Genomic DNA, 26,063 nt, shown 5'->3' on the forward strand with positions numbered 1-26,063 from the left:
GGTCAGGTTCTTTCACCAATCTCTAGTCAAGTGGACTGATGCATGTATAATAAATTACAGAAATGCCCTTTGAGCCTCTATTATTTTGTGAAAAGAAAGAGCTAAGCAAAGGGTGCTCATCCACCCATAAGAAAAAAAAAACAACAAAACAAAGCATAATAGAAAAATCTTTCTTCTTTTTTTATTGAATTTCAAACAGAGAGACAGGAAAGTCTTATTACATTTTTTAGTCCTGCCAAGGCCAAACAGATTCATAATTGGCAGTTAAGCACATATTTATCTGCCTTCTGGGTCTGTCTCCAATCTGAAGAGAGAAAGATCTGACAATCTATTTCAATCAATGCAATAACTGTTGACACACAAGGAGGAATTCTGACAGTATTTATCTGTGGGACAATAGTGTCAGAGTGGTACAGCTTTCTCCAGCTTATGCTGATAGCAGGCAAACCACAGAATTCTGCTACGGCTTGGATACACACCTGAGTTGCAAACATTTAAATAAAACCTAATAAAAACATGGGGAGAAGTTGGACACAATTCCAATTTCCATGTTCTGCATAGAACTTGAAAATATTGCACCATTAATACCCAGAACAAGCAATGAAATATGTACAGCATATAAGTAAATAATCCTTTTTCTCCTACAATTTTCTGAACAAAATTAGGATTGCTGAGCATTTGTTAACCCTAACATAAGTCAGATAGAGTGTTCAGAGGAGAAGATGTTCTGACACCTGATCCTGTGTCTGTGTGTGTAATGCTCTCTACCTTTTATACTCAGTCCCTCACTCTGAACTGCAAGGACAGCTGGTGTTTAATGAAAGACAAACTCTGTTTCAGAGTTTTTTCCCATTTATTTGGGGCTTTTTGATGTGAATTCCTGTAAGCACTAGAGGAGATAACAAAAAATCAGTGGTTCTCTGTGGATATAAGTGATTCTGGCAGACAGAGAATTTAATCAAAAAGATCTTGCTGCTGAGGTTACTTGTCCATGTGCTTTCTGTGCATTAAGATCATAACTTCTAATACAGACATCTGAATTTCTGGCTACAAGATTACATTTTGTGTGGATTGTACGGGATGTGGAAAGGCTCCACACTGGATGTACTGTCACAGAATGGCAGATCCATCTCTCTTGGAGCCATTATTGCTATTGCCTTGATTATAATGCTTTGTCTAACTTGATTTTTGTTTCCAACTATTTGGTAAAACAAGGCTGTAGGATATCACCATATAAATTTCAACCTTTTTTTTCCTGTTGAAAATGAAACCATTCCTACTGAGCTGCCTCATACTAATCCTTAGTTTCCCAACCACAGAGGAATCTGTTCTGCCAGGCCAGTGCAATGAGCAAAAACAAACTCCCGAGAAGTCTGTACAGACCGGTTTAAATGGTCTTTTTTTTGGTGTTATAGCAATTCTCTAACTGAAAATGCAAAAAAAACCCCCTGCTGGCAGAAGTATAGGAAGTGTTTCCAAAGACCAATCTTGGTGTATTAACACTGCAAGTCTTTTGGTGACCTTGCCATGAGCACACAAATTCACTGTGGTGGAGTTGGGAATTGAGGACTGGACTCTGAGTCCATGACTGCTGTTTAACTAAACATCTACTTGTTTGCTCCTAGGAAAGATGGAGAAAGAGAGGCAGGTTACCCTACCAACCAAGCAAAGGTATCACATCAGCAAGAACCACCCCTGGGTGAAACATGACTGTTTAATAGGGCATAGACATGCCATGTAAAAGATTAAAACATGGGCTAAAAATCTATAATTAAAATATAAAAGAGAAGACAAAATGATTGTTATTTATCTGTTACTGTACTGGAAACGAACTATTAACCACTGTATTTCTGGCTGTAAATACATAGTACAAAGAGAATTTTCCTGAGGTAGCATTGATTAACGTAGGAGGTAAATTATAATAAATACAAAGGGAAAACCACTTACAGCATATTCAGTTTCTGTGGGAAGTTTGAGTAATGATCCATTATTGTAAACAGAAATTATTTACGGTACCATGCTGTGAGAAGCAATAGTTCTGACGGAATTAATACATTAATACAAGGACATTGCCTTTGGTCACAGAGGAAGTTCACAGGCATGCAAATATCAGAGCTTCTATCAGGCTCCCCTTAGGACAGGGACTGTGCCTTTTTCTGCCTGGCAAATTCTTAGCACATCAGGAATAAATAAATAAAAACAGGACTGCATGGAAAACTGTTCCAAATAATCTATGTAACACTGAAAGAGTTCATTGCTTCAGTCAGCTGAGCAGGAAGGTTCTTGCCCAGCAGCAAAAGCCCTTCAGGCAGGTAACAGTCCCAGGGATGAAAACCTGACCCCACGCTTAGACCCTGTTGATGATGTTGTGCCCAGAATTTCAGTTTTCAGAGACTGGTAATTTAACCTGTCATAAGTGAAAGTTCCCAGAACACAGGGCCCTGAGCACCTGCCTGTATTTGACACTAAGGCAGAGAAGGTTGAGACTTTGGCTTCTATGAGTTCTAGAGCAAAACAAGATTGAAGGCCGAGAAGCAAAGCTGCTGCCAAGACAATTTTGCTCCCAACAATAAAAGTAAAGGACAGCATACAAATCATACGTGTGTGTGCCTGGCAGGAGTCCACAAAGTCTTGTTCTTGGAAGACATTCTGAGAAAGCTAAAGAGGCATTCTGCAATCCATTAAAAATAATGTATGCAGAGTAATGGGTTATAACTAGAAATGTCTGAGAATAGAAGCATCAATTTTACTTTTCCTTCTGGGCCTGTACTTAGTTTTTGGATGAAGAACTGCACTGTGAAAGACCAGTGGGTGACAACAGTCCAGCTAATAAGGAGAAAGACATGACAGAAGAGATTGTGTTATAAACTATGAACTGTCCCCTATTCAGCCTGACTTCTGACACATTTTACTTCAGGCAGGTACTCTTGGGCAGACACTCAAAATCTGTCCCGGGTGTTGTTCTCCTGCCAAGATGCACTTGGGTTCAAAAGCACTGTTAATTAGCATCATTAGCAGTCCCCAATTTATCATTTTGTAGCAGCTAATCATGGTTCTTAGAAGAACTTCAATTTGATGTAGTGGCACTGTAACCAATTATTGAAACCCAACACCCAGCATTTCTGTTTGACTATCAATTCATCAGGAGGGAAAAGATCCAGTTTTGAAATGTTCTTTACATTCTGTAAACCCATCCAACTTACCCTGCTGAGAAGTAAAGCACTGTAAGACAACAGCTTATTATTTGGATTGTAGCTAAATAAAAGAAGAAAAATCCCCAAGACAGTGAAATCAGTCCTCGGTACATTGATAATACTGCATGAATACAGACACCAGTGAGAGTGGTAATATTCCAGACTGGAAATAAAATTCCTGTGGCTTAATAAAAGACAGACCTGAGGGAAATGTTGTGGGATAACAACCACCCCACCTTCCAAGCTTCAGTGCAAAAGCAACCCATATTAATTTACAAGGACTGAGAGTTAATTTAACAACTCATTTTTATTCAGTGGCTTTTGTGAAAAGGGTTGTTGGTCTCAGTGATGTTATAAAACACAGCTCTGAAAGAGAAACTTATTAAGTTGGTCTTGTCAGGAAGGTCAAGGAGATGAATGGGGTGAGATGTGCTCATTGAGGTACGGGGTTTTTGTGTGAGATGGGGCTCACTGGTCGTGAAAAATACAAATAAACACAGACAATGTACTGTGCTGAGGAGGGAAAAAACTGTGAATTTAATTCAGCAGCAGCACATTTGTAAATTGAGCAGCACTGAGGTACCACTACTGAAGATGTGCTGAACTACTGAAATTCAGTTTATAAATATTGGCCTAACTCCATTAAAGTAGGTGTTCATGAAACACGTTCAGACAGAGCTTCAGAAATGTTCTAAATTTCTCCGATTCTGCCATTCTCAAAAAGTGCCAGTTCCACCAAGAGCAAAGTAAAGCCTGAGCACTGATCAAAACCTCACACTAAATAATATAGTTTTCAAAATATCAGATCTACATTTTTATACTTTTGCCTCAGCTTACAAATTATTCAATATATGAGTTTGTATTGAAGTAGAGAAAAGAACAAAGAGAATAGTAAGAAAATAGAGGCCATAAAAGCAAAAACCTACTAGCAGAGACTTCAGGAATTAATACCTTTTAATTCCAGAAAAAAAGAAAATAAACTGTCGAACAAGGAGATTATGGATGCAACTTTTTTTCGCTTTAGACACACACCAAAATGGAAGGCAAACCGTGAGGCTGGAGATGCTTTTCTAGAGATCTGAGTCCTATTGCTGCCTCCCTGAGACAGCACAGACACCTGTTTGCAGAGGTTTTTGAGAGCAGTGGCTGTAGCACAGCCATAAACTCAAGAGAAGACGTGGCTGAAGATGCCCCAGAGCCAAGCAGTCATTCCCAGCACACATCACAGGGAGGAGGAAGACGCAGGAAAAGGTCTAACTGAGACTAGTGAAGAACAGAAATGAAATAAAAAGGCTCTGAGGGAAGCCTGAGAGCAGTGCAATTCCCTGGCAGGAGGAGCTGTGGGTGTCAGGGCTCCCTGTGGCACGGCAGGATGAGACGAGGGGGCACAAGGCAGGAGCACAGCCAGGGACCCTGAGCCAGCAGAAGTGTCCTGCAGCCCGTGCAGAGCTCCTGGGCACAGCCACAAGGACACCTGTGGCACCTCTCAGCTCACAGCAGGGCAGTGCCCCCGGGCTCACCTGCCCAGCCTAGCAGCACTAATCCATCCTGATGCCATCACTGGACAGGGGAAGGCTTCCCCAGCCTCCTCCTCCTGTCAGCTCAGTGTTATTGTGGCCTGTGCAACGTGCCCATGATCATGCAGCCCATTAAGGCTCATTCCCAGAGGAACAGGGACCTGTGCCTGGCCTGCTGCAGTTATTTTGATAATGCTTTTCAGTAAAGACTGATTAGAAGAAAATATTTGCATATTGGCAAAAAGATTGCAATTGGGTGGACAGGTTCAACATGTGTTCAGGTGAGGGAAGACTTTTAAAAGCCGCTGAAATTTCCTTCTCCAAAGCAGCAAAATTTTCTCATTTATTGAGACATATATTCGTCATTGTTCTTTAAGAGTAGAGGTGTCACTCTGCAAAAGGCCATTAAAATGCAAAAATAGAACTAGGCCATCTTTATGCTGCACATCAGGGTATGTGCAGGGAGGTTATTGATCACAGAAATTACACATAAGAGGTTCCTAAAATAACACAGGGGAAGAGGCAGTAGCTCTCACAGTTGTCTTTTAAGTCTGAAGGTTCAAAATAAAATGGGATCATTATTGAAATGTTAAGTAGGAATAGAAAGTTCCTGTTGATACAGGATTGCCTATGCCCTAATTATTGCAAGATTTTCTGTCTTCCTTTTCCTCCAATCTCCTATCTACTTGGCACTTCCTTCAAAAGGATGTGTACATCGTCAATAGAGAAAATCAAATAATCTGAAAGCTGAAGTCATACTTTGGAATGATTGTTTGTAATATTAAAATTAAATGGTATCTTTTAACATTATATTAATTTCCTTTAAAAAATTCAATATAAATTCAAATAATGAGTTCCCTCCCCTAGTAAATGCACGAGTGGTACTTCCAAGGGGGAATGGAAAGATATTTGTCCCCTGTTCCTCAGGACACGTTCTGAAATCCACAATTTTAGGTGCAAAAAGGAATGTGTATTATAAAATCCGTTTCTTCATTTTCCATTATTCTTGTCTCTAGTGCCTAAGCATGAAACAGTGTTATTTTACCTCTTGCTGAAATGTCATCAGTGGCTGCAGCAGGGAACATTTGTGGGTAAATGAGTGTTAGAGCAGGGATGGGGTGCGTGGAGAGCTGCCAGCAGCAGCTCTGGGCTGAGCACCTGCACCCCCAGCAGCTCCTGGGGGCAGCAGGAGCCTCCTGCCCTGCAGGGCTGGGGCTGCCCCTGGGGCAGGGTCAGGCTCGGGGAGCACCAGATGTGAGTCAGACACTGCTCAAGGGGTCTGGATAACCACAGCCACGGGGCTGGACTGCATTCACCCTAAGAACCAGGAGCTGGGCACGGATCAGCTCTGAATTTACCCACACAGCACGCAGCCACTCCGCTGTGCTTGCAGTGTTGGATCTGAAGATTCACCTCAGCGGCCAAAGCAAATGAGATGGGCTAAGTCTCAGAGACACTCCCCCACCAAAGACTTCATTTTCTTTCTCAAAAAGAGTTATTTTTCTGATGCTGTCTCGCCTAATTATTTTCCCCTGAAACTCCTGTACATATATTTGAATAAACATTATGTAAATAGAAAATAATTCAACTCTGGAAATTATTGCAATAACAATGTGGAACACACCATAACTAAGCAGCTAAATGTTAGGATATTATTCTACATAAAGGGCCAATCCAAATTACTGTGGCTCGTATAAATGCCTGCTTAGATAAGGCTTGGCACTGATTAAAACACAACCATACATACGGCTCTGAAATACTACTTTAAAAAATTTACTTATTTTTAGTTTTTAGAAATTAACATCTAAAGATTCAAAGAATCAAATTGTCCCTTTTGGAAGGGAGGACATCACTATTCACTAAAAAACCCAAACAACCATTTCAAGAAACTAACAAAAAATAACATCAGAAAACAAAGGAGGGATCACACCTGAGGAAAAGAGGGGCAGCTTTGAAGAGCTGTTGGAAAAATTATAATCCGTTTCTATTTGATGGCCCAGAAGGATTAATCTGCACAGTGGGAAAAAGGACTTGGACCCACCATTCATCCAATGGATGAAATTCTGTAAAACACTCAAAAACAAGGTGTGCTGTAAAGCCTTAGAACAGAACACAATTAAAATAATTTTGTATTCATTTAATTCATTAATTAAGGGACAAGGGAAAGGCAGGGAGAAAGAAACAGAAATGGACATGGCCATGAATAACCACTAATGCAGATTTCTCAGGAATAAATGGAGCTTAACCTGAGCAATTCCCTTTCATGTCAGTGTAACAGGCCCTTTGGATGGGGGAATGCTGTAGATATAAAAAATTCCTGATTTTTAATAGGTCTTCAGAAGCTGTTTCTAAAAGGTTGATGCAAACTTGTCTGAAAACTGCTTTCAGAGAATAATTCTAAATGATCCTATTTTTTAGTGGAGGGATGCAGTGAATGGAGTGCTGTAGTAATTTATTCTGCCTCCAATATTTTCAGTAATGAGGAGAACAATGGGACACTGTACATATACTTATTAAATTTGTGAACACCATCAAGCTGGAAGGTGTTTCAAAGATTTTGAAGGACAGAACTGGAATTCAAAAGGTTGTAAAAAGCTGAAACACGCAGTGAAACAAAAGGTGCATTCCTATTAAATAAGTTTAAGAACAATCATTGTGAAGAGCAGTCTGACATAAAAGATTTTTGGGCTTTAGGGGATTGAAGGCAAAAATGGATCAACAAAACTCTGCTGATGCCAGAGAAGAAATTGTATATTAGAGGGCATAATTAAGTAGACATCCTGCAAGATACGAGACATATGAGAAGACGTGAAATGCCAAACCTCAAGAAAGATGTGCTCAGAAAGGCTGGATTTCTGAAACCTCTAATCATTCTATGTGAGGAAAATTAAAACACTCATTCTCTGGAGCTGAGACTTCAAAATACATAAAATGCTGCAGCACAAGGAATAGTCATGTTCCTTTGAAAAGCCAGTCATTTGAATTTCCAGTGAGTCTGTGCAACAGGAGAACATGCAACCTACTTCATAAGCAATAAATTTTGTTCTCTGCTGTTTTAAGAGATAACAAATTATGACTATTTATCTGAGAACAGAACTCTAACTCTTCCCTGACCGTCTGTCTTTTTTCTCTGAGCTTTTGATTGCTTAAGAGACTAACAACCTGACCTTAATGAGCCTGCACATGGGGGCTGGGAAAGGAGAGAGCCATACCTGCATGTTACAGCTTCACTGTAGTCCCTGACAGAATTTCCACTTTAGAGAGACTGTAAAAGAATAAATTAAATTATGCCAGAAAGTAAAAAGCACACTCATTTCTGTGCTGGGCCAGGTATGTCAGGACAGAAGACGCCACTGGGATGTGCTTCAGGTGAGATAAATATTGAAGCAAAATGTTTCTTAAGTCTCCCATTAACCAGATAATTCACTAGAGAAATTGTCCTCCACCTTTGCTGGCTTGAATAAAAACAACAAAGAGCAACTTCCTCCTTATTTTAACTCTTCCTTAAATCTTACTCTTAATTGCTTTTCCCTTGAATGATGTGAGAATCCTGAAGGGAATTTGTTACCCAAAAGCTACAGGCAAGGGACTACTAACTTACTGCTTAGACAAAACAGTGAATAACAAAGGCACAAAGTTGGCTTCTGTAATTTTTTAGTGTCTGGTCTTTTCCTTCTAAACTGTTACTACATGCTATATGGATAGGTAATAGACAAATGAATGGGATGCCTGAAGCAAGGAAATTTTTAATATATTCAAATCATTACAGTTAAAGAAAACAATAAACAAGGCATACAAATATTTAGAATAATGTTATAATGACAAGCACTTTCCCTTTGTGTTAAAGTATATTAATTGCTGGAAATAAAGTAATTTCATTGAAAGACAAAGCAGTCAAAACAACAGATCTGAGCTGGCTGGTACATTTAGCAGACTCTTTATTTCTGGGGAAAGGTACAGGAGTGTTTGATTTGTAAAAGAACTGTTACCTTATGGGAAAATATAAAGAACATTCATCTGGGCAAAAAAAAAAAAATCTGTTGTGTAAGTCAAATTTGCTGAATTTATCTTTTCTTAATTTGCATCGCTAAGGATATTTGCAATGCTCAAAGTGTGTATAACTGGTGGGTTTAATTAATTTCTCAACTCTGCTACTTGAGGCAAAAGAAGATGAAGAAAACCAGAAACGTGGGCAGGAGTGAGAACACAGCACTGCTCCCTGCCCTCCCACAACTCAAGAACTGGAAATTGATATGAAAGCAGGGTCCTGATATCTCCAGAGTTCATCTGCTTATTGCCTCCTTAGAGGTTATAATCCTCTGTTTGTGAAGCCACAATGGGTAGTGGTAGAGAAGATTACAATGTCACAAATCCTATCAGAGGATTATAAGTCTGTCAGGTTGTGAGTAATTATGATGGAAAGCAACCCTCCAGAGGACATAAAAATAACCTTCATAAAAGGAGATCCGGTGCCACATAATAAAAGTTTACATGGAAAACCAGCCTCAGACTGCAGCTCTTTTGTAAAGCAAGAGCCCAGAAAATATTACAAGGATGTGAGTGTGATGGTACAGTATGGAGCCCAGGGGAAATGAAAAGCAGAAGAGAGAGGCTTCCAGCCAGTTTAGTCACAAGGCCAGTGATATTCCACTCCCACCCTCCTCGGATGGCAGTAAAACAGCCAACTGATTTCACAGAACTCTGCTCCTACACACTTGGAGCCTAACCAGAAACAAGGAGCCCAAACCTGAAACAGGATGAAGGCCCCACCTCCTAAATCCCTGTGACCACAGAGAATTCAGCACCTCACAGCGTCACAGCCTGCATCTAGAAGACACTGGGAAGCTTCACTCTGGAGGGTCTTGATTTTAACTGATACACAAAGATGCAGTCGCCTCTTTCCCCATTTGCAACCCATCACAAAGAGCTCAGAAGAGCTCACAGACATAAGATTCTTACATATATATATATATACACAAATTTAAACATAAAGTGATTGCAGCACATTCAGTAAGAAAAAGGCCCATTTACAGGAACACTGAGTGTTCTTCCCTGGCTGGACACAGCAGTATAGTCTCACATCTCTTTGGCCACATTGCTATTGATTTTCTATCTTTTATGTTTCAGCTCCACTCCCACCCATTCACCCACCCCTTATATCATTATCAAAAGAAATACAATCTCTGACTTTCACATAGGTAAGTTTCTGAAGGATGTAGATAGAAAATTAAAGAAGAGGAGGCGGGAGGATTTATATTGTAAAATTAGTGCTGTCCTCATCTTCACTTCAGATAAAAGTAGTCCATCTGGTTTTGAGTGTAGTGTAGAGTGCCTTCATCTGACAGCAGCAGAGAATTCCACAGCACTGGAAGGAAACTTGGGAATTTTGCCATTTAGAAAGAGACATAGTGCATTGTTTGAGCAACAGCAGCACTGTCACTACACAGCTGACTGATACATCTCTGCAGTTCATCTCTCCTGCCAGAGGAAAATCAGCTCCTCCTAAGATAAGCACCAAAGGCAGAGCATCATGGATTTTATGACCTGGCTCCTCGACCTTCTTTCCCATGTCCAGATGTAAGGCATTGTCTCTGAACATCAGCTCATGAATCTCCCTACCATAATTCTCATTCCTCATGAAGACTGCACCCACAGTAGCCTTGTCCATGGGTGTCTCAGATGAGATCAAGGTGCCAAGAGCTGCCATGCTGTCCCTCCTTTGGTGTCAGCCAGCACTGTGCTCCCTGCTGGTGCACAGCCACTCACAGCAGGGCTGGGTGTCCTCCACCTGCCAGCACAGCCCCAGCACCACGGGGCAGTGCCTCTGCTCTGACAGGGAGGCTGCATCTCCTGCAGGGGCAGGAAAGGCTGTCCTCAGAGAGCCACTGAGGTTATCTGTGTGTGAAGGACCACACAACCTTTACCGTGGGACACAGCAGCAGAGCAAGAGGTTAATTGTGCAGGAAGTGAATATGAAACATCAAACATCAGAGCTCAGTGTGCTGAGAGACTCCTGCACTCACAGAGAATCCCAACACGATGGGACTGAGTCCTACAGTGACTTGCTAGGACAGAGAGAGGCATCAGTCAGTATGTTTGGTGACATGCATTTGGACTGTAGACTGTCACTTCCATTAACAGAAACATCTTTTTTTGCTGAATGAAATGCCATCCCAATCATCTCAGATATTTTCTGTGATTGTGATTAGATGGGTATGTTGTCTGTGTTACAAGAATGTTTTTGTGATATGGTGCAGAGACAGAACAGATCACTGACTAGCATAAATTGCCATGAAAAATATGTATTGTGTCAGAGCTATCACATTTAGGGACAAGACAACTACTCACATGACTTGTGCATCACTGATGAGAAAACAAAAAAGTCTTCAGTTCTTAAGGGACAAAGATATATAGGGATGACTTACAACAGCATGAGATACAGGACAACACGGCTCTGTGGATTACTGAGGGTAGAACCTCATCCCAGAAGTTTCATTGCAAGGCCACAAGCATTGACAAAAGGCAGCAGTGATGACCAAAGATTGGAAAGATTGAAAGTAGTGAAATTGTTATTTCAGACAAGAGACAAATATTTGAAAAGTGCTAAAAAAGCATTTAAAATAATGAATGATAAGCTGGATTGCAAGCATTCTTGCAAAATACAGAACCACTTAAATTGCAAGGCAGAGAAATTAAGATTATATGAGACGAATACTTTTCAGTTTAGACCTTGTGCTAGACTGGAAAATATTGCAGCAGAATGCCATTAATTTGTTAAGAGCAGAAACACAATTTTTCAGCTATGTAGAGAATAAGGCCATGGATATTTGTAACAGCAAATAAAAACAAAAGGATTCAAGTTTATAAGTTTTTGGGCATAACCTGTTTTGCTGTTTCTGGGAATAGCCCCAGGAGTATGGGATAAGCACACACCCCTCAGAAACTGTTTTGCATATCAGCACCACTGGGGCTTCTCCTACAGCCATTCACACATTTAGTGTGGGCAGAGAGTGGCTGTTCAGCTGCAGAGATCACACACACTGGGGTGTTAATATGTGCACAAACAGGGGACTGCCTCAGGGACATGGCACTCTGGTTTTGATGCACCACCATCTGCAGAAGGAACTCTTGTATGGGCTGGGTGTGAATAAGGATGTCCTTTAAAATACAACATTTAATGCAAATCTGAAGGAAGGGGTAAAGAATGTAAATAAAGACAATGACAGTGGCATTGCAACAAAATACTAAAGTTATAAAGGTGTAAGAAAATGCACAAACACAAAACCTCTATGAGGGTCAGTTCAATTGCAGTGGGACAGCCTACAGAGAGGAAAGAGCAAATACACAGGGCAGAGGTTGGAGTGTCACCCCAACACTGAGTCCTGAATGGACAACATGAAGGAAGAAACAGAAAGGAATGACTTTACTGCCATAGTCATGTTGTTGTTGAAATCCACCAGTCTTCATCGTATGTGGATTTTTCAGAAACAGCACCTGCAGCTTCTCTTGGTGAAGCTTGCAGGAACACGAGTATGGTTCACAATGCTGGATGAGCTGGTGTTGTGATTAAGTATATTAGACTCAAGAACAAAGAGGCAAATATGATTCTTGTGTCAGTGTAGTTATGGATGGGAGGGGAGCAATTTTATACTGATATTCTCTAATCACTCAGCTCTCTCCTGTTTTCATAGCTGTTATTTTCAATTTTAGTCAGTTCAGGGCATATCTTTTTCTCCTGAGTATCTGAAAATGTTCAGCTATTATTATATTTTGCTCTGAATTTTCTCTTTTTTCCCCTTTGACTTCCCAGACTTCTTTTGTCTGTCTTGTTCTCATTTCTTTTGTATGTGTGTCTGCAGGTGGCTTTTACAGCAAAATCTCATTCTGCTTTCCTGGCCTCCCCCCACCCTCTCCTGTTTTGTTACTGCATTGCCTTTCTCATTTGTGCTTTTCCTGATGCCTGTAACCACTCATTTCCTAATAGATTCCATTCTGTGCCTATGGAGTTTGTTCATTTTCCCTGTCCTCAAGCACTGAATCATTGACTTCATTGTACAGAAAGGAATGAATCCCCAGGCCACTCTGCAGAGCAGGTTCTACTCTCCCTTGGCTGAAGAGGAGGAGGGGAGAGGCTGAGCTCAAGGGATGCCCATGGCAGGCTCTTGGCTCTGAGGCAGTGAAAAAGCTCATTATTGCTGCAGCCTCCTCACAGCCCTTCCTCTAACCCTGAGTCTCCCACAGCTCTGGCAGCTTCTTGACAAGATTAATCAAACTAGGTGAAGCACAGTGTATGCTATAGAAAATGCAGAAATCAAACCACTCAGCTTTGAGGCTTTTGCCCCATTCATACATGGAACTATGACTGGTTTTACACTGAGTTCTTATCTGTATTTAATACTTAATACTGACATGCCCATTGCTGGTTCCTGAATGAAGTGCACAAATCAGAGGTAATATCATCTTAACTGGACAGAGTGGAGAATAATTACAGTGACCAATAACATTATTGCCACGTGATTCTCACTAAACTAACTCCAAAGTTCACAATCAGAGAGGGATGCCAAAAAGCATTTTCCCTTGAAAAATGCAGCAAACAGTTAACTGTAATATCTTCAATTCCTGATACATAGGTCAAGGTAGTAAAGAGATAAGGTAATGATCAATATTTGTCAGCTACTGGGAATGTGACCAGAAACCAATGCCTCAGACATTTCCAAAGGCTCACTGTTGGTGGCTGGGATATAAACCTCACTTTCTCTAGCTATAAACTGGTTTTGGTGTACCTGCTTCCAGTTATTTTCTTCTTCATGTGTCCCCCAGCACATTTCTATATCTAGAGGTCTTAAGGGAATTACAGTCAAAAACACTCCAGCATAAAAAGAACTTTTAATTTTTTCCTTTTTTCCCTCTTATTTTCTGCCCATCAGCCATCTAACTTGTGTGTGGTGAGCTCCGGCATATTTCAAACTCTTCCTTTTGGGCTTGTAGCAGGAAGACAGAGAGCAAACCACAAACACTTCATCCACAATAACCCCTGAAAGTTTCAGAAGGTTAGGGAACAGGCTGGCATTGAATTTCCTCTCTTCAGCAGAAAATAAGATAGGTTGGGAATACTGCAGGTTTTTTACAATATCACCATTGCTAATCAGGTCTGATTATTCATGCTAGAAGCTGTGGCACAAACAGTTTTTTGAGTCTTTGTGGTGTTCATACTCTCTGCTTTTAAAAATAAATACATAACTTGGCAGGGGCACAGCGCAGCTGGTTGTGTGGAATACTGTGGTGGACAATACCAGTGTCACATTGCCAAAAATAATCTGTGAGCACAGCCACAGCTTTCGGGTTAAAGTTGTCCCCATTCAGTGAAGCAGCTATTTGCAAATACCAATCACAGTATATTTGGTTTATAAGTATAAAGAATTTCTGTTGGCATAAGGGGTCACTGGTAAAGCTGGTAGGGATTTTTTCTGGTTAAACTTTCTTCCAATTGAAATCAGTCCCTTGTATCACAAAATATTTTGAAGAACCTGAATGATTATTATTTACTCCCTGAAATGTAACAATTACTATTTTTTCCAACCTCAGGAAAAAAAAAATCTCAACTTTTGCATGAACACCTTGTGAATTGGTTGTAGACAAATGTCTTATTTCCTGGGAGAATCCCTATTCTGTATTGCTGAGACTGAAGGAGTGTTAAGTATAAGATGACACTTCTGAGGCCAGTCCCTTTTTTAGTTATAAATGTGGACTGCCCCAAGGTAGGGCAGTGCTGCTCACAGCTTACTGGGCTCCTGCAGTGGTTACACTGGCACTGCCCACTGCCCAGACTGCTGCAGGATTTACATTGCACCACTGCTGCTCCAGTTATAAGCACTTCCTAAGTATCATCCAAATACAGGTGAATTTACTTACCCACATTGTTATGGTAACTACATGGGGAGAAAATGACACAAGTGTCCCATTTGCTCACATTTCTAGAAAACCAAAGTTAGGTAATCAGATCACATACTCTAGTGAGCTTGTGAACACATGCAACATTCAGCAGCAATGGCCAGTGAGACTAAAATTTAGTTTAATTCAAATTCAGACAGATGTGTATATCAAGCTGAGATTTCTCTTGTAGGCCTTAGGAGTTCATTCCAGTGGGAACCTCTTTATAAACAGGAATCATTCTTCAGTATGGCAAAATGCACTTTGCCAGAGGTGGCCTTTTGCTTAATTCACTTTGTGCAAATGGCCAGTTGAATGAGTAATTTGAGCTGTGTCTCCTATGTGATGACTTAGCCTTGTGTAAGCATCTGGCTGTGCGTGAGGGGCACTGTTAGTCAGTGTGGCAGTGTGAGAATGACTGCCTTTAATTCGCTTGAAATTTATAATTTAGAAGAGTTCTGGGCTTTTAACAAGACAGGAGAGAAGTCAAAGAAGATCTAGAAATTGAAAACATATTTCTTTACATCTTTGTAAACACTCAGGGGAGAAAATGACAGCACCATCAGTAACCCAGCAACCGAGAAGCAACAGAGTCTGTCACTGAACACCCGGACAAAGTACAAGTTCACCTTGTTCATCTTCCCCAGTACATTCCTGGGGTAGTTTCTCCACTGTGTTTAGAGAGATGACTGAATAGAACTGATATGTATAAGTAAGAAACACATACAGAAACCAGTCCTAGTTAGCTACACCTTATTTACATTGTTTTTACAAATCTCCATGGCTGGAAGTCATTTCAGCAGTGAGTGTGGTGCTCCTGATATTTTCAACATAGTGAAATCATGATTTTGACATATTGAATAATAATTGCCACAAGGGAACTTCATAACAGTAGCATCCATGAAGTACTGATTTAGCTCTACTCAGAAGACAATTCAATCACTTTCTAGGGTTAAAAAGTTGACAGTTTTCTTACAGTGAAGGTCCCACCCATGCTGGTACCTTCATGCTGCCCTTTACTGAAATACTGAAATGCCAGCTGTGCTGGCATTCCTGCTCAAAGTGCACTCACAGATGCAGCCAGAAGAGAGAGATATTTGGAAGGTATGGATGGTTTGGAAAAACTGGTCAGCTGTTCATTGGTTCAAACCATTCTATTGAGAGGCTCTCCTCAGCTGTACTGCAGAGTTGGGATGGGAATAGTACAGGATTGCAGAAACTCCTGCTCTAAGAGTCACTCAGTTGCCTCAGACATGCCAGTACTAGAACTGAACAGAAACACACTGAGAATTTTTAGTTACTACAAAATAACAATTCCTTAAAACAACAACTGCTTCTGTGAAATTGCTGACTTAACCAGCTTACCCTTTCAAGGTAAACATAAAAAAGATTCTATAAGTGTTCCAATAGTTTTTTGGGGAATTCTGAAACAGAAAATATTCTCATTTTTGTTTCTTCCTTATTAAGAATCAGTAACAGAAAGAAGAACCATCCTTTTATTAGATGATAGCACTGGTACAATTTTTGTCCCGTTACCTCAGGGTCCCCTCCCACCTTAGGTACAGGTGTATGGGATGGACAGAGCTCTGCATAGGGAGGGACAGCCCCAGCAAGAACAGCAGAGTCTGTACCAGGCTCCAGAGACCAGGAAGAAGTCAAAAAATACCTTGATTTACTCCCAGCAGTAAATCTGTTAACTGACTGCAAAGCTCCTGCTTATTAATAAGCTGTGGAAAGCCAGGTGGCTCAATTCCCTTAAAATCCTGGCAAACTGCAGGGATATTTGGCTCCTGCCAGATCCTGTGGGCACTTGGAGGATGGTCCAATCCATCCATCACAATAAACTGCCTTTCCCATAACTGACCAGCTTTCTGTCTACGTGATCTCTACGCTGTGCTTGATGCTGTGGGAGTTACTGTATTGTCACCAGGACAGCACCATGGTCTCATGGCACGAGAAAAATGTGCTTGTCTGTGATTGCAGAAGCCATGAGAAGGTTCTAGAATTGCCAATCAGCTCAAAGTATTTCAAAATACATGGCCTAGAGAAAGACTCAGCAAAAAAGATACACTGACCACGTTGAAATCTGTTGAAATTTAGGTTTGTAAATTGAATGCAGCATACAATTATGATCAAATGTTTTAGAGGCTGGAACTGAGCACCAGAAACAACAAATAAATTTTATCTTAGAAAAGTATACAGCCTGTATGCTCTACTAAAAAGGAACAAATCCATTTCAGAAAGGGTATAGGATTAGTGGTGGTTAAAACTCTGCATAAACAGTGATTAGGTCCTGTTTTTATGTATGTCTGCTACAGAAAACATGATCCTGGTATGATATTACAATAGCCAACACCAGGGGAGAGGAGAAAACATGAGGACAAAGTGTGTGCTTTGAAGAAATCATCTAATGATAGTCATGAGGAAAAAAAGCACATTTTACACTGTGATATTTGTCTACAGAACACAACATAATGCTGTGCAAATAACGAAGCTGCTCCTGGTTTTAAAAGCAGTGTAACTGTGAATGTGCAGCAGCCTGAGCCAATTTAAATGAGTCTGGCTCTTCTGCTGCAGAGAACCACTCTACTGCCCTGTATTCAGTCTAACTTGGAACAAACTCCATGTTTTGCTTTGTATCTTAATGCTGCAGCAAATTCAGTATTGTCGGTGTTTAATTGTTTTGAAAACCTATTTTTTAGTTCAAAGACCTTCTTATACAAAAATTGTTGTGTGTTGCCATAATTACTTGTCAGCTTTTAATCATTCCATTAACTGTTCAAAGTACAGGTCTGCTGTATTCAAACTCCCACTTCGTAATAAACACTGTTCTGTTGCATCAAATCTCAGGGCATATTCTGTCTAATCTGTGCTCAATAATGACATGAAAACCTTAAGACTAATTTACTCTTTACTTAATGCTTGTTGATTTTCTTTAATACAGATCCACCACAGATGAATAATGTCATGCCAACATCTCCCCTCCTTCCTCAGATGGCACATCAACATTCCTATCCCAGCCTGGGACAGATCACAAACCCGTATGAGCAGCAGCCCCCAGGCAAAGAGCTGAACAAGTACGCGTCTCTAAAGGCAGTCGGTAAGTGAGCGGCGCCACGCACGACTCTCCTTCAGCTCAGCTTGTTGCACTTGCTGCTGGCAGCTCCCATTCTGCCTCCAAGCTGAAAACAAGGTCTTGCTCATCTGGACTCTACCATGGTTGGGTTTAATATGGAATATCATGTTACATGGAAATGTAGTGAAAATTATGATAAGGACTGCAATTAAGGGATAAGAAAATGACATGCAAGAACTGGTCGTGATATGATGTGAGCTCATACATGCACACAAAACCACCCCATGCCCCTGCAAGACATTTTCCAGGAAGTTTCACCTGTGCTGTACACACAGGGTTCAGCCCCAGTTCTTTATGCCCCAAACCTGTGAGGAGCAGGGAGCTGGACTTGATGGTCCCTGTGGGTCCCTTCCAACCTGAGACATCCTATACAATGCCTACATATGCATTGTGATGTGTATTTCTCACAGCTTTCTATACAAATGAGAGAGAAAAACATCAGCTTATGATTTAGACACCTGCCCAAAAAGAGAAGGTACTGACACAGTTCTGAAGTAAAAACTTCCGCATTCCCTGTAAGGTGTACATTAGTAGATACCTGGAGGAATGTTCTGAGATCTTGTGATTTCCAAACAACTAGTGCATGATAAAACTTCTAATAAAGATCCCAGTGGTGGCTTATTTTTCTGAAGTAAAAGCTTCCACATTGCCTGTAAGGTGTACATTAGTAGATACCTGTAGGAATGTTTTGAGATCTTGTGATTTCAAACAACTAGTGCATGATAAAACTTCTAATAAAGATCCCAGTTGTGGTTTATTTCTGTGCCTGATTAATATTATTTTAAATAAATGAGAGAACACCCTCAAAGAAACAGTTGTAGGGAGGGAAAAGGACAATAATGACTAAAAAATTCAAGATAGTTTTCATCTTGTATGTCTAAGTTTATAATAGTTTTCAGGGGCTGTACACCCTGTAATGACAGAAAGCCCCTTCTAGACAATAATACATTAAGAACTGGGGTGTCTTTTCCCACTAACCCTTGCTCATCTTTCACAAATGGATGTTAACATCATTTCCCCATAAATTCAGAGTAATGCTACTCTCCCTATTTCCTGTCAGAGATACATATCTAGAAAAAGAGCAGAACAGCTCAGAGCTTTCTGACTTAAGAATCGAGTCTTCACCATGCCAGAAAAAATTTTCATCACAAACTTACACTCCTTTATCTGCATTTCAGGATACCAGACCTCTAACAAAATGTACATCAAAATCCCATCTCAAATAGTTCAGTTTTACTTTAGCTGGTTGGTTTTATATCTTACAAGTGGTGTTTTAAATCTGTTTATAAAAACAAGGGTTAATAGCTTTCTGCTGGGTTTTGAATATCAAGCAGCTTCACAATTCCTTCTTCAAAAGGTGCTGCCGTGTAATGATGTGGTGATTATCACAGATTTATTCACTGATAGTGAGCTTCTTTTTCAGATGTCAATTTAGGTCAAGCCAGTCATCAAAGCTGAAAGGTATTTAAGCATAACAAAATGAGAGATGAAATACTCTAAGAAACTTCTCTCATCTGCCCAAGAGCCACTGAATGTACCTTTTTAAAAAATTATGAAATTAGAACTTATATATTTCTTGTCTGTCTGAGTACAAGTTTTTAAAGCAGCTAGATTATAACCATACAGTTAAATCAACCTTAAAAGATTGTGCACTTCAGCTCCAGAAGTTGTATAATGCCTCTCAGAATCTTAAACTAAATTAAACATAATTTCAGAGACATTTTCTTCCAGGGGGATTGCACCATCTTCCCATGCTTTTCCCGTATTCTTCCCCTCCCTTCTATCTTTTTTCCAAGTTTCAGATGCAGTTGAATTTTCACAAGTAGAAAAGTGCTACATTGTGATCCAAACTCCTCAGCAGAAAACAAAAGAGTTTCTGAAACAGTTACACATTCACACCTTCTGTCTGGACTTATGAAACAAGAACTGAATAAGTGTATTTATGGGTTTTCAACCACTTTCAGACTCTCAAGGCAGTGATTCCTCCCAAGTGTAACTCCTGAGTACATCCCAAGGTCACAAAGAGGTTTTTCCCTGGTGCCAGCCAGGCCCAGGTCTGTGACCACGCTGACATCCAGCTCGACTGCAGGGCTCCTGTTGGCTTTCAGAGAGCTCTGACAGGAGAAAGGAGCTGGCCAACATCAAGCCCACCAGAACAAATTTAACCTGACAGCATCTTTTGAGCAACCAGACATAGACTGAGCTCACCCTGACCTCATCGTCACAGGGCAAGGCATTTTTTGCCTGCCAACATTCAGACCTGTATTTATGGATCCCCACAGCAGGTTAATGAGTGTGTGTAATCCATTCCCTTTTGCCTTCACTGATAGTGGCTTGAGGGTGCATTCATTTGCCACAAGAGAAACTTAATAAGGGATGTGTTCTATATTTCTCCATGCATTTGAGGCAAACCATATTTATTTAAGTGCCCCTTACTCTGTATGATCCCATTGTTTGAGTGTAGTCCACTATGCTTAACCCTTTTCTTTAATAAGGGATTGGAGGAAGAAGCATTTCTAATTTTTTGTAGCAACGGTAGCTATAGTACATTAATATCCCTCATCAGAATGTGGCCATAAGTGGTAAGAAGTTTAGATAACTGAAAAAGTGAAGCTTTACCAGAGGCAGTATTAAATTAATTTCTACACAGCTGCATTCTTCTGAACTACAGATGTCTTAAAAATTTGGCTTATTTTAGAATTGAGCTACTCATTCCTCAGTGATTGTGTGCTGTGAAAATGCAGTTCATGGAAAAGTAGCGAGTCACATTAATCTCTGTTTTGATCGTGTTCAGGTTCTCCATTAACTTCAGTAAAGATTCGAGTGCTTGTGAAAACAAGAGACAAGAGAGCCCTTGCTATCAATTTGCATTGTGCTGCTGAGTAAGAATGACCCATACCTTGGTAGTGAGAGCAAGCTGATCCCCAGGAAGCAATTTTAAAGCTACACCTCATACTCCAGGTGACAGCTTAGCAGAGTGTGGCTGGACATTGGACTGCTCATGCATGTGTGGCATGCAATGTGTGCACTGCAGTGTCTGATTCAGCACCACAGGGGAGGAGAGAGTTGAAAAGGCTGCTGTGGATGCCTTTAGCTTTAAAAAGCTGCATATTTTTACTTGAATAAGCTCAAAGTGCACAACCAAACACTTTTACACTCAATGGAAGAAGATGTGTTCCTAATTTCTTGTTAGGAATTCCTTTTTTTTTTTTCACATTTACACTCAATGGAAGAGGATGTGTTCCTAATTTCTTGTTAGGAATTTCTTTTTTTGGTGCAGAAATTCCTGCAGCAAAAATGAATCCTTTTCCTCCAGAATTCCTTAAGTACTGACAATGGTTGTTGACCAAATTCACCTTTTCCCCTTACTGCCTGCTGGCATTTACATCTCTGAATGATGTGAGGACATTCTGTGCCTATTCTGTATTCTCAGATGAGTGCCTGCAGTACAGCAGTGTACTGGTGAGTTGAGATGTGCTTACTGTTTTCCTCACTGCACTAGAATTTTACTCTCCTACCTTGGCACACACACCACCAGGGAATAATCAGCAGAGGCAGAGGACCACTTGGAAATGAGATAGAGAACACCCATTTCCTGAACAAATAGGTAAGAAATTTACCTCCTAGCATCTCCAGTCTACCTGGCTGACTGTTCTGACTTATTGTTAGGTGCACTCTATTCATCCATTATTTTTCCATTTTCAAACCACAGAATCTCTTTTCAACAGTGCCAAATTTTTCCCACCTCAGAATGTGAGAGACTCTCTGAGAGAAAAGGGTTAACAAGCTCCAAGACCAGTCCCAGGAGAAGAGGTCATTGAATTTTTTTGTGGCAGTAAACACCCAGTGTTTAGAAATTTCAATTTTTTGGTCACCTGAGAAAACATGATCCTGGTTTTCTTCAGTGCTTTTGCAGTATTTGATTATTTATGTGAAAAGTGCAGAAAGAGGTTTTTCTGCATAAATTATTCTTATTTCCAGTTCATCAACCATGTTTTTATTCCATGCCTAAATGGTTATTGCTCACTTAAGCAATACTGACATGCCTAAAGCTACAAGTGGATGGAGATCTTGTAGCTGAACACCTTCATGAAATTCAAGTCCCAGGACATACAAAGGTAGCTCATCACAAATTTTTATGCACATCATTTGGACATTCATTTGGAAAGCATGAACAATCCAACTTCAAAATCCACTCTGCTAAGCTTTAAGAGTTGTAGTCCATCCTGTTGCTTAAGAATTTCCTAGAGCTCAAATGGGCTTCATTATCCTGAGTTATTAGTTATTTATCCAGTCACACTGCTCTGCAAGTCTGGATGTGTAACAGTTGATTTTCTTTCCTGAGTTTCGGGGAGTGCAAAGTTATTAAATATCTTTAGACCTTCTTGCAGAAATGAAAAAATTCCCCAAACCCAACCTAAATCCCCAGAGGACTGGGAAGATGATCACTCAGCTGGCTGGAGAGGTGCACAAACATACAAGTAAAAACTGAGAATGCAAATGTTTCTACAGTTTAACATGATTTTGTGTTTCCTTCATGAATTTTCTTCTTCCCTTTTCACACATACACAAACGTTTGAGGAATTGACTGGACATTGTAAAAAAAGAAAATAAAGAAGAAATAAACATACAATGGACAAAATTCCTTCCTGAAACACAGACTGAGAAAGCCTTCCCTGGTGCTGGGAGTTGTTAGTCTCCCGTGGGATTAAATCAGATCTAATTGATTTGGTATAGTGAAGCTAGGAGGATATAATTGGCAGCAGACCCACCATCACATCTCTGAGTCTACAGCTCCCAGCATTTCTTGAAGCTGCACAGTTCTTTGATCCCAGAGGAAACATTAGACTGTGATCCAGCTCTGCTTGCAGTTGCAAAACTGCAAAGTGAGATTCTGCAAATATGACACTCAAAGAACAAACACCTCCTGGTTATGTCCCTGCAGAAAGCAGCGTGGCCACAAGTGTGCCAAGGCACCAAGCAACAGCTCCCCAGAAAGGTGGAGCACATGAGCAAACTGACCTGGTGCTGTGTCCTCTGCACACAGAGAAGGATCCACAGGGAAGATCACCCTGAGGTTAGCTCTGGGCTGTCGTCTCTGAACCATCTTCTTGCCTGATGGGAAATTTGTTGCTGCTTTCTCCTGAGCTTCAAACCTTCAATTTCCACAGAAATGGCTGTAACTCTGTGCTTGTACAAGATCTGTCTCTCACCATGAGACTCTCCCTGTAGTTCATTGTGCTCTGGCCTGGAAAGAAACACTGTAATTGGAAAAATGGAAACACACAACATGCCTGCCCATGCATTCACAGGTTTGATACAGGCACTTTTAGAAAAAGCAGAACTACAAATTTATCGGACCCAATATGTTTGTATTATTTTCCTATACCAAGCACACTGTTACACTGAGAGGTAAATATTCATGTTTCTTTGGAAGGCTATAAAAGGAATTTTGCTTTCTTTTCAAAGACAAAAAAAATTTCAGTTACCACTTCCATAAGCAGTCACACAAAGATGGATCAAAAAAAAATCTGGGGCATAGGAGTATCTCACTGGATTTAACACCATGAAAAACAGGGAAGCACAGATTAAAGCATCACTTGTAATATCCAGAGGGTGATTCAGATAGGGATTTCATCTATCCAGAGGTATGTGCTGTGTCATAAATAATGCTCGAGTAGGTGATCTGCCCAACTCAACACTTACAGATCTGGCTCAAGAAAGCGTGACACAAAAGCTGGATATCTTTTCATTATTTTTATTTACTCAGCCCAATGTGGCTGGAGATTTTGAAGCTTTTGAGTGTTCATTTGTTAGGGAAGTCTTTCATACTTCAATTCTTGCTTCTACTTCAGGCACAAGAGAAAAGCCAAGCAGCACTCAGGAGCAAGCCTTGCTTTACCAACCCCCCTGCCAGCACCTTCCCTCAGCCTTCCCATTCCCCAGCCAGAGGAAGTGCAGCATCACTTCTTTCACTCACATCTTCTGATGAGACTCAGCAAATTTCACAGCCTGCCCAGTGCATGCAGATGAAATTACAAGACCTTTTCTTGCTTCAACTAAATAATTTAATTATCTGTTATTTACCCAATTGGCTTCTGATACCCACAGGCACACTGTCATAGGCAAATACAAAATGCTTGGAGAGTCTTGATCAAAATATTTTCCTGTTTTATCATCCAGAACACTCATTTCTTCTTCCAGTGAAGTACTCATATTTTAATTATAAATGTGGCATTTGTGCAGAGCCTCAGTATCTTGAGTTAAATCATCTGCTTTGCTGACATTCTTTTTTGGATTTTTAAAAAACAACATTTTACTGTAAAATCTACAGGAGGATATTCTTTCTGAGGATGGGGAATTGTACTCTAAGCATAAGACTTCCAAGCAGCCATTGCCTACTCCATCTTTAGCAAACAGACAGATTTGTGAACTTTGGGGATATATTGATCTTGGCAGAAGTGACATCATGGCAGGTGGAAGGAAAGTGCAAACAGTCCTTCTTTTACAAGAAGCAATTTAACACCAAACTAGGATTCTCTTAAACACTGCCATTTATGGTAGCTCATTTCTTACACTTTAGCAACACAATGAACATGGGAAAGAAAGAAATCTGGCCTAGAGGTGTATTTAGTTTAGGTTTAAACTTTAAACTTTTACTTTTGTGGGCTGGACTCACACCTAGTGAATTTGGTTTTTCTGAACTTGGTCCACTCCCTGGTTATGTAATGGCTGAAGAATTTTCACAAGAATTTATTAAATCTTAACCTCTTTTTCATGCCAAAAGAGCAAGTTTAAATCTGTGCATCCTAATTCTTGTTCTTGATGTTGATATTCTTTGCACCTATGCTCTCTACCACAGAGAAACAGCCTCTTTTTTTTTGTTATCAGCACATTAAAATAGTGAAAACTAAATCTTCACCAATTATTCGTAGAAGTTCAACTTATAAACACCACTCCACATTCCATCAGTTATGCTCCACAGAGAATTCACACCCTTTCACTGAAAATTAGGCTGGCTCTCTGGAAACTAATTGATTTAAAAAATTCTTATTATGTGATAATGAATCAAAATGAAACAAAAATCTCATTTTTATGAGACATAATGGAGAGATCTAAAATAAGAGTACCAGAAACCCAGCTCACTGCTAGAGAATGGGGGTTTTGCTGTCTTTTGCTTGTCTTTTGGCCTTGAAGGTAGAGCCTTCATAGGAAATGAGCTTACAGTAACCAGGTTTATTTCCATCCATTGAGATCAGTGGTGACCCCAGGAAGAAAAGTAAATCTAAATCAAACATGAGTTATTCCAACCTATTTCTATGAAATGCTGATGAATTATGCATACAATTTTTTATACATTAAGTGATGTGAAGACATGAGTGAAATTTTATGCTCAGGCAATAAAAGGGAGCCAATAAGAACAAGGCTCAGCTCATGCCAAGACAAAGCCTAAAAATGCTAAGCATTTTTACTTCCAGCCCATCATAAACATTCCTCTCTGTAACTGTTTTATTTTGCAATGTAAACATACTTTTCATCCCGCAATGCAATTTTTTCCATCAATTATTTAAGCATAGAGATTGATCCTAAAGATATGAAAACAACTGTGAATACCTGCAGATAAATAACAACACTGTAGGATCTCAGCTCAAATCTAGATTGAATCTGAAGTGTGGCTTTTAACAGTTCCCACCATGGAGCCTACACATTGCACTACTTGCTTTTAACATGCTCCACCCATTTTTCCCTCTGGACTATTAGCTTTGTAGGTAATGTATGGCAATATTTTTGCAGGAAGAGTTTCATACCTGTGTTCAACATTTGATATCATGAGTTAAGACTTTTCAGCTTTGTACATGGATATATGTATGTCAAAAGGAGAGTGCAATGTTCTTCAGGATTACCCATGAACACAAGAGGTAGTAAGACAACTGACAGGAATGAATCCCCTATTAACAATATCATATAAATAGCAGCAATTATCTGTCTGCTATTTTGGTTCTGCAAAGGGGGCTCTAAAGACAGTAAATGTGTTTTTAAGAAATTGCACACATAAAAGTCACAGAGACCATTACTTTATTCCTACACATTCATACTGTAATAACAAAGAGCTTGAGGCATGGAGGGAGGAAGAGCAGTAACATGATTTGCAATGCACAGTTAATTTCTGCAATAGTCTTTCTCTAACAGCTTATTTGAAGAAGAATAAGGGGAAAAGAGAAGCTGGGGAAAAAAAACAGATTTTTTTGAGTAGTTACGATACTACAGCATAAAAAAAAATCACCA

The 26,063-nt window shown here is 40.1% G+C and overlaps 1 protein-coding gene across 3 annotated transcripts in view; it reads left to right on the plus strand.

The window, feature by feature from the left end:
* Positions 1 to 26,063, plus strand: part of SHISA9 (shisa family member 9) — a 178,166-nt gene that overhangs the window by 140,195 nt on the left and 11,908 nt on the right. For all 3 annotated transcript variants that reach the window (XM_039732655.1, XM_039732656.1, XM_039732654.1), the window contains exon 4: positions 17,586 to 17,741. In XM_039732655.1, coding sequence (XP_039588589.1) covers positions 17,586 to 17,741 — 156 coding nt within the window. The remainder of the gene's footprint in view (positions 1 to 17,585; positions 17,742 to 26,063) is intronic.

Source organism: Passer montanus, unplaced genomic scaffold, assembly GCF_014805655.1.
Source record: "Passer montanus isolate IOZ18808 unplaced genomic scaffold, ASM1480565v1 scaffold8, whole genome shotgun sequence".
NCBI classification, from domain to species: Eukaryota; Metazoa; Chordata; class Aves; order Passeriformes; family Passeridae; genus Passer; species Passer montanus.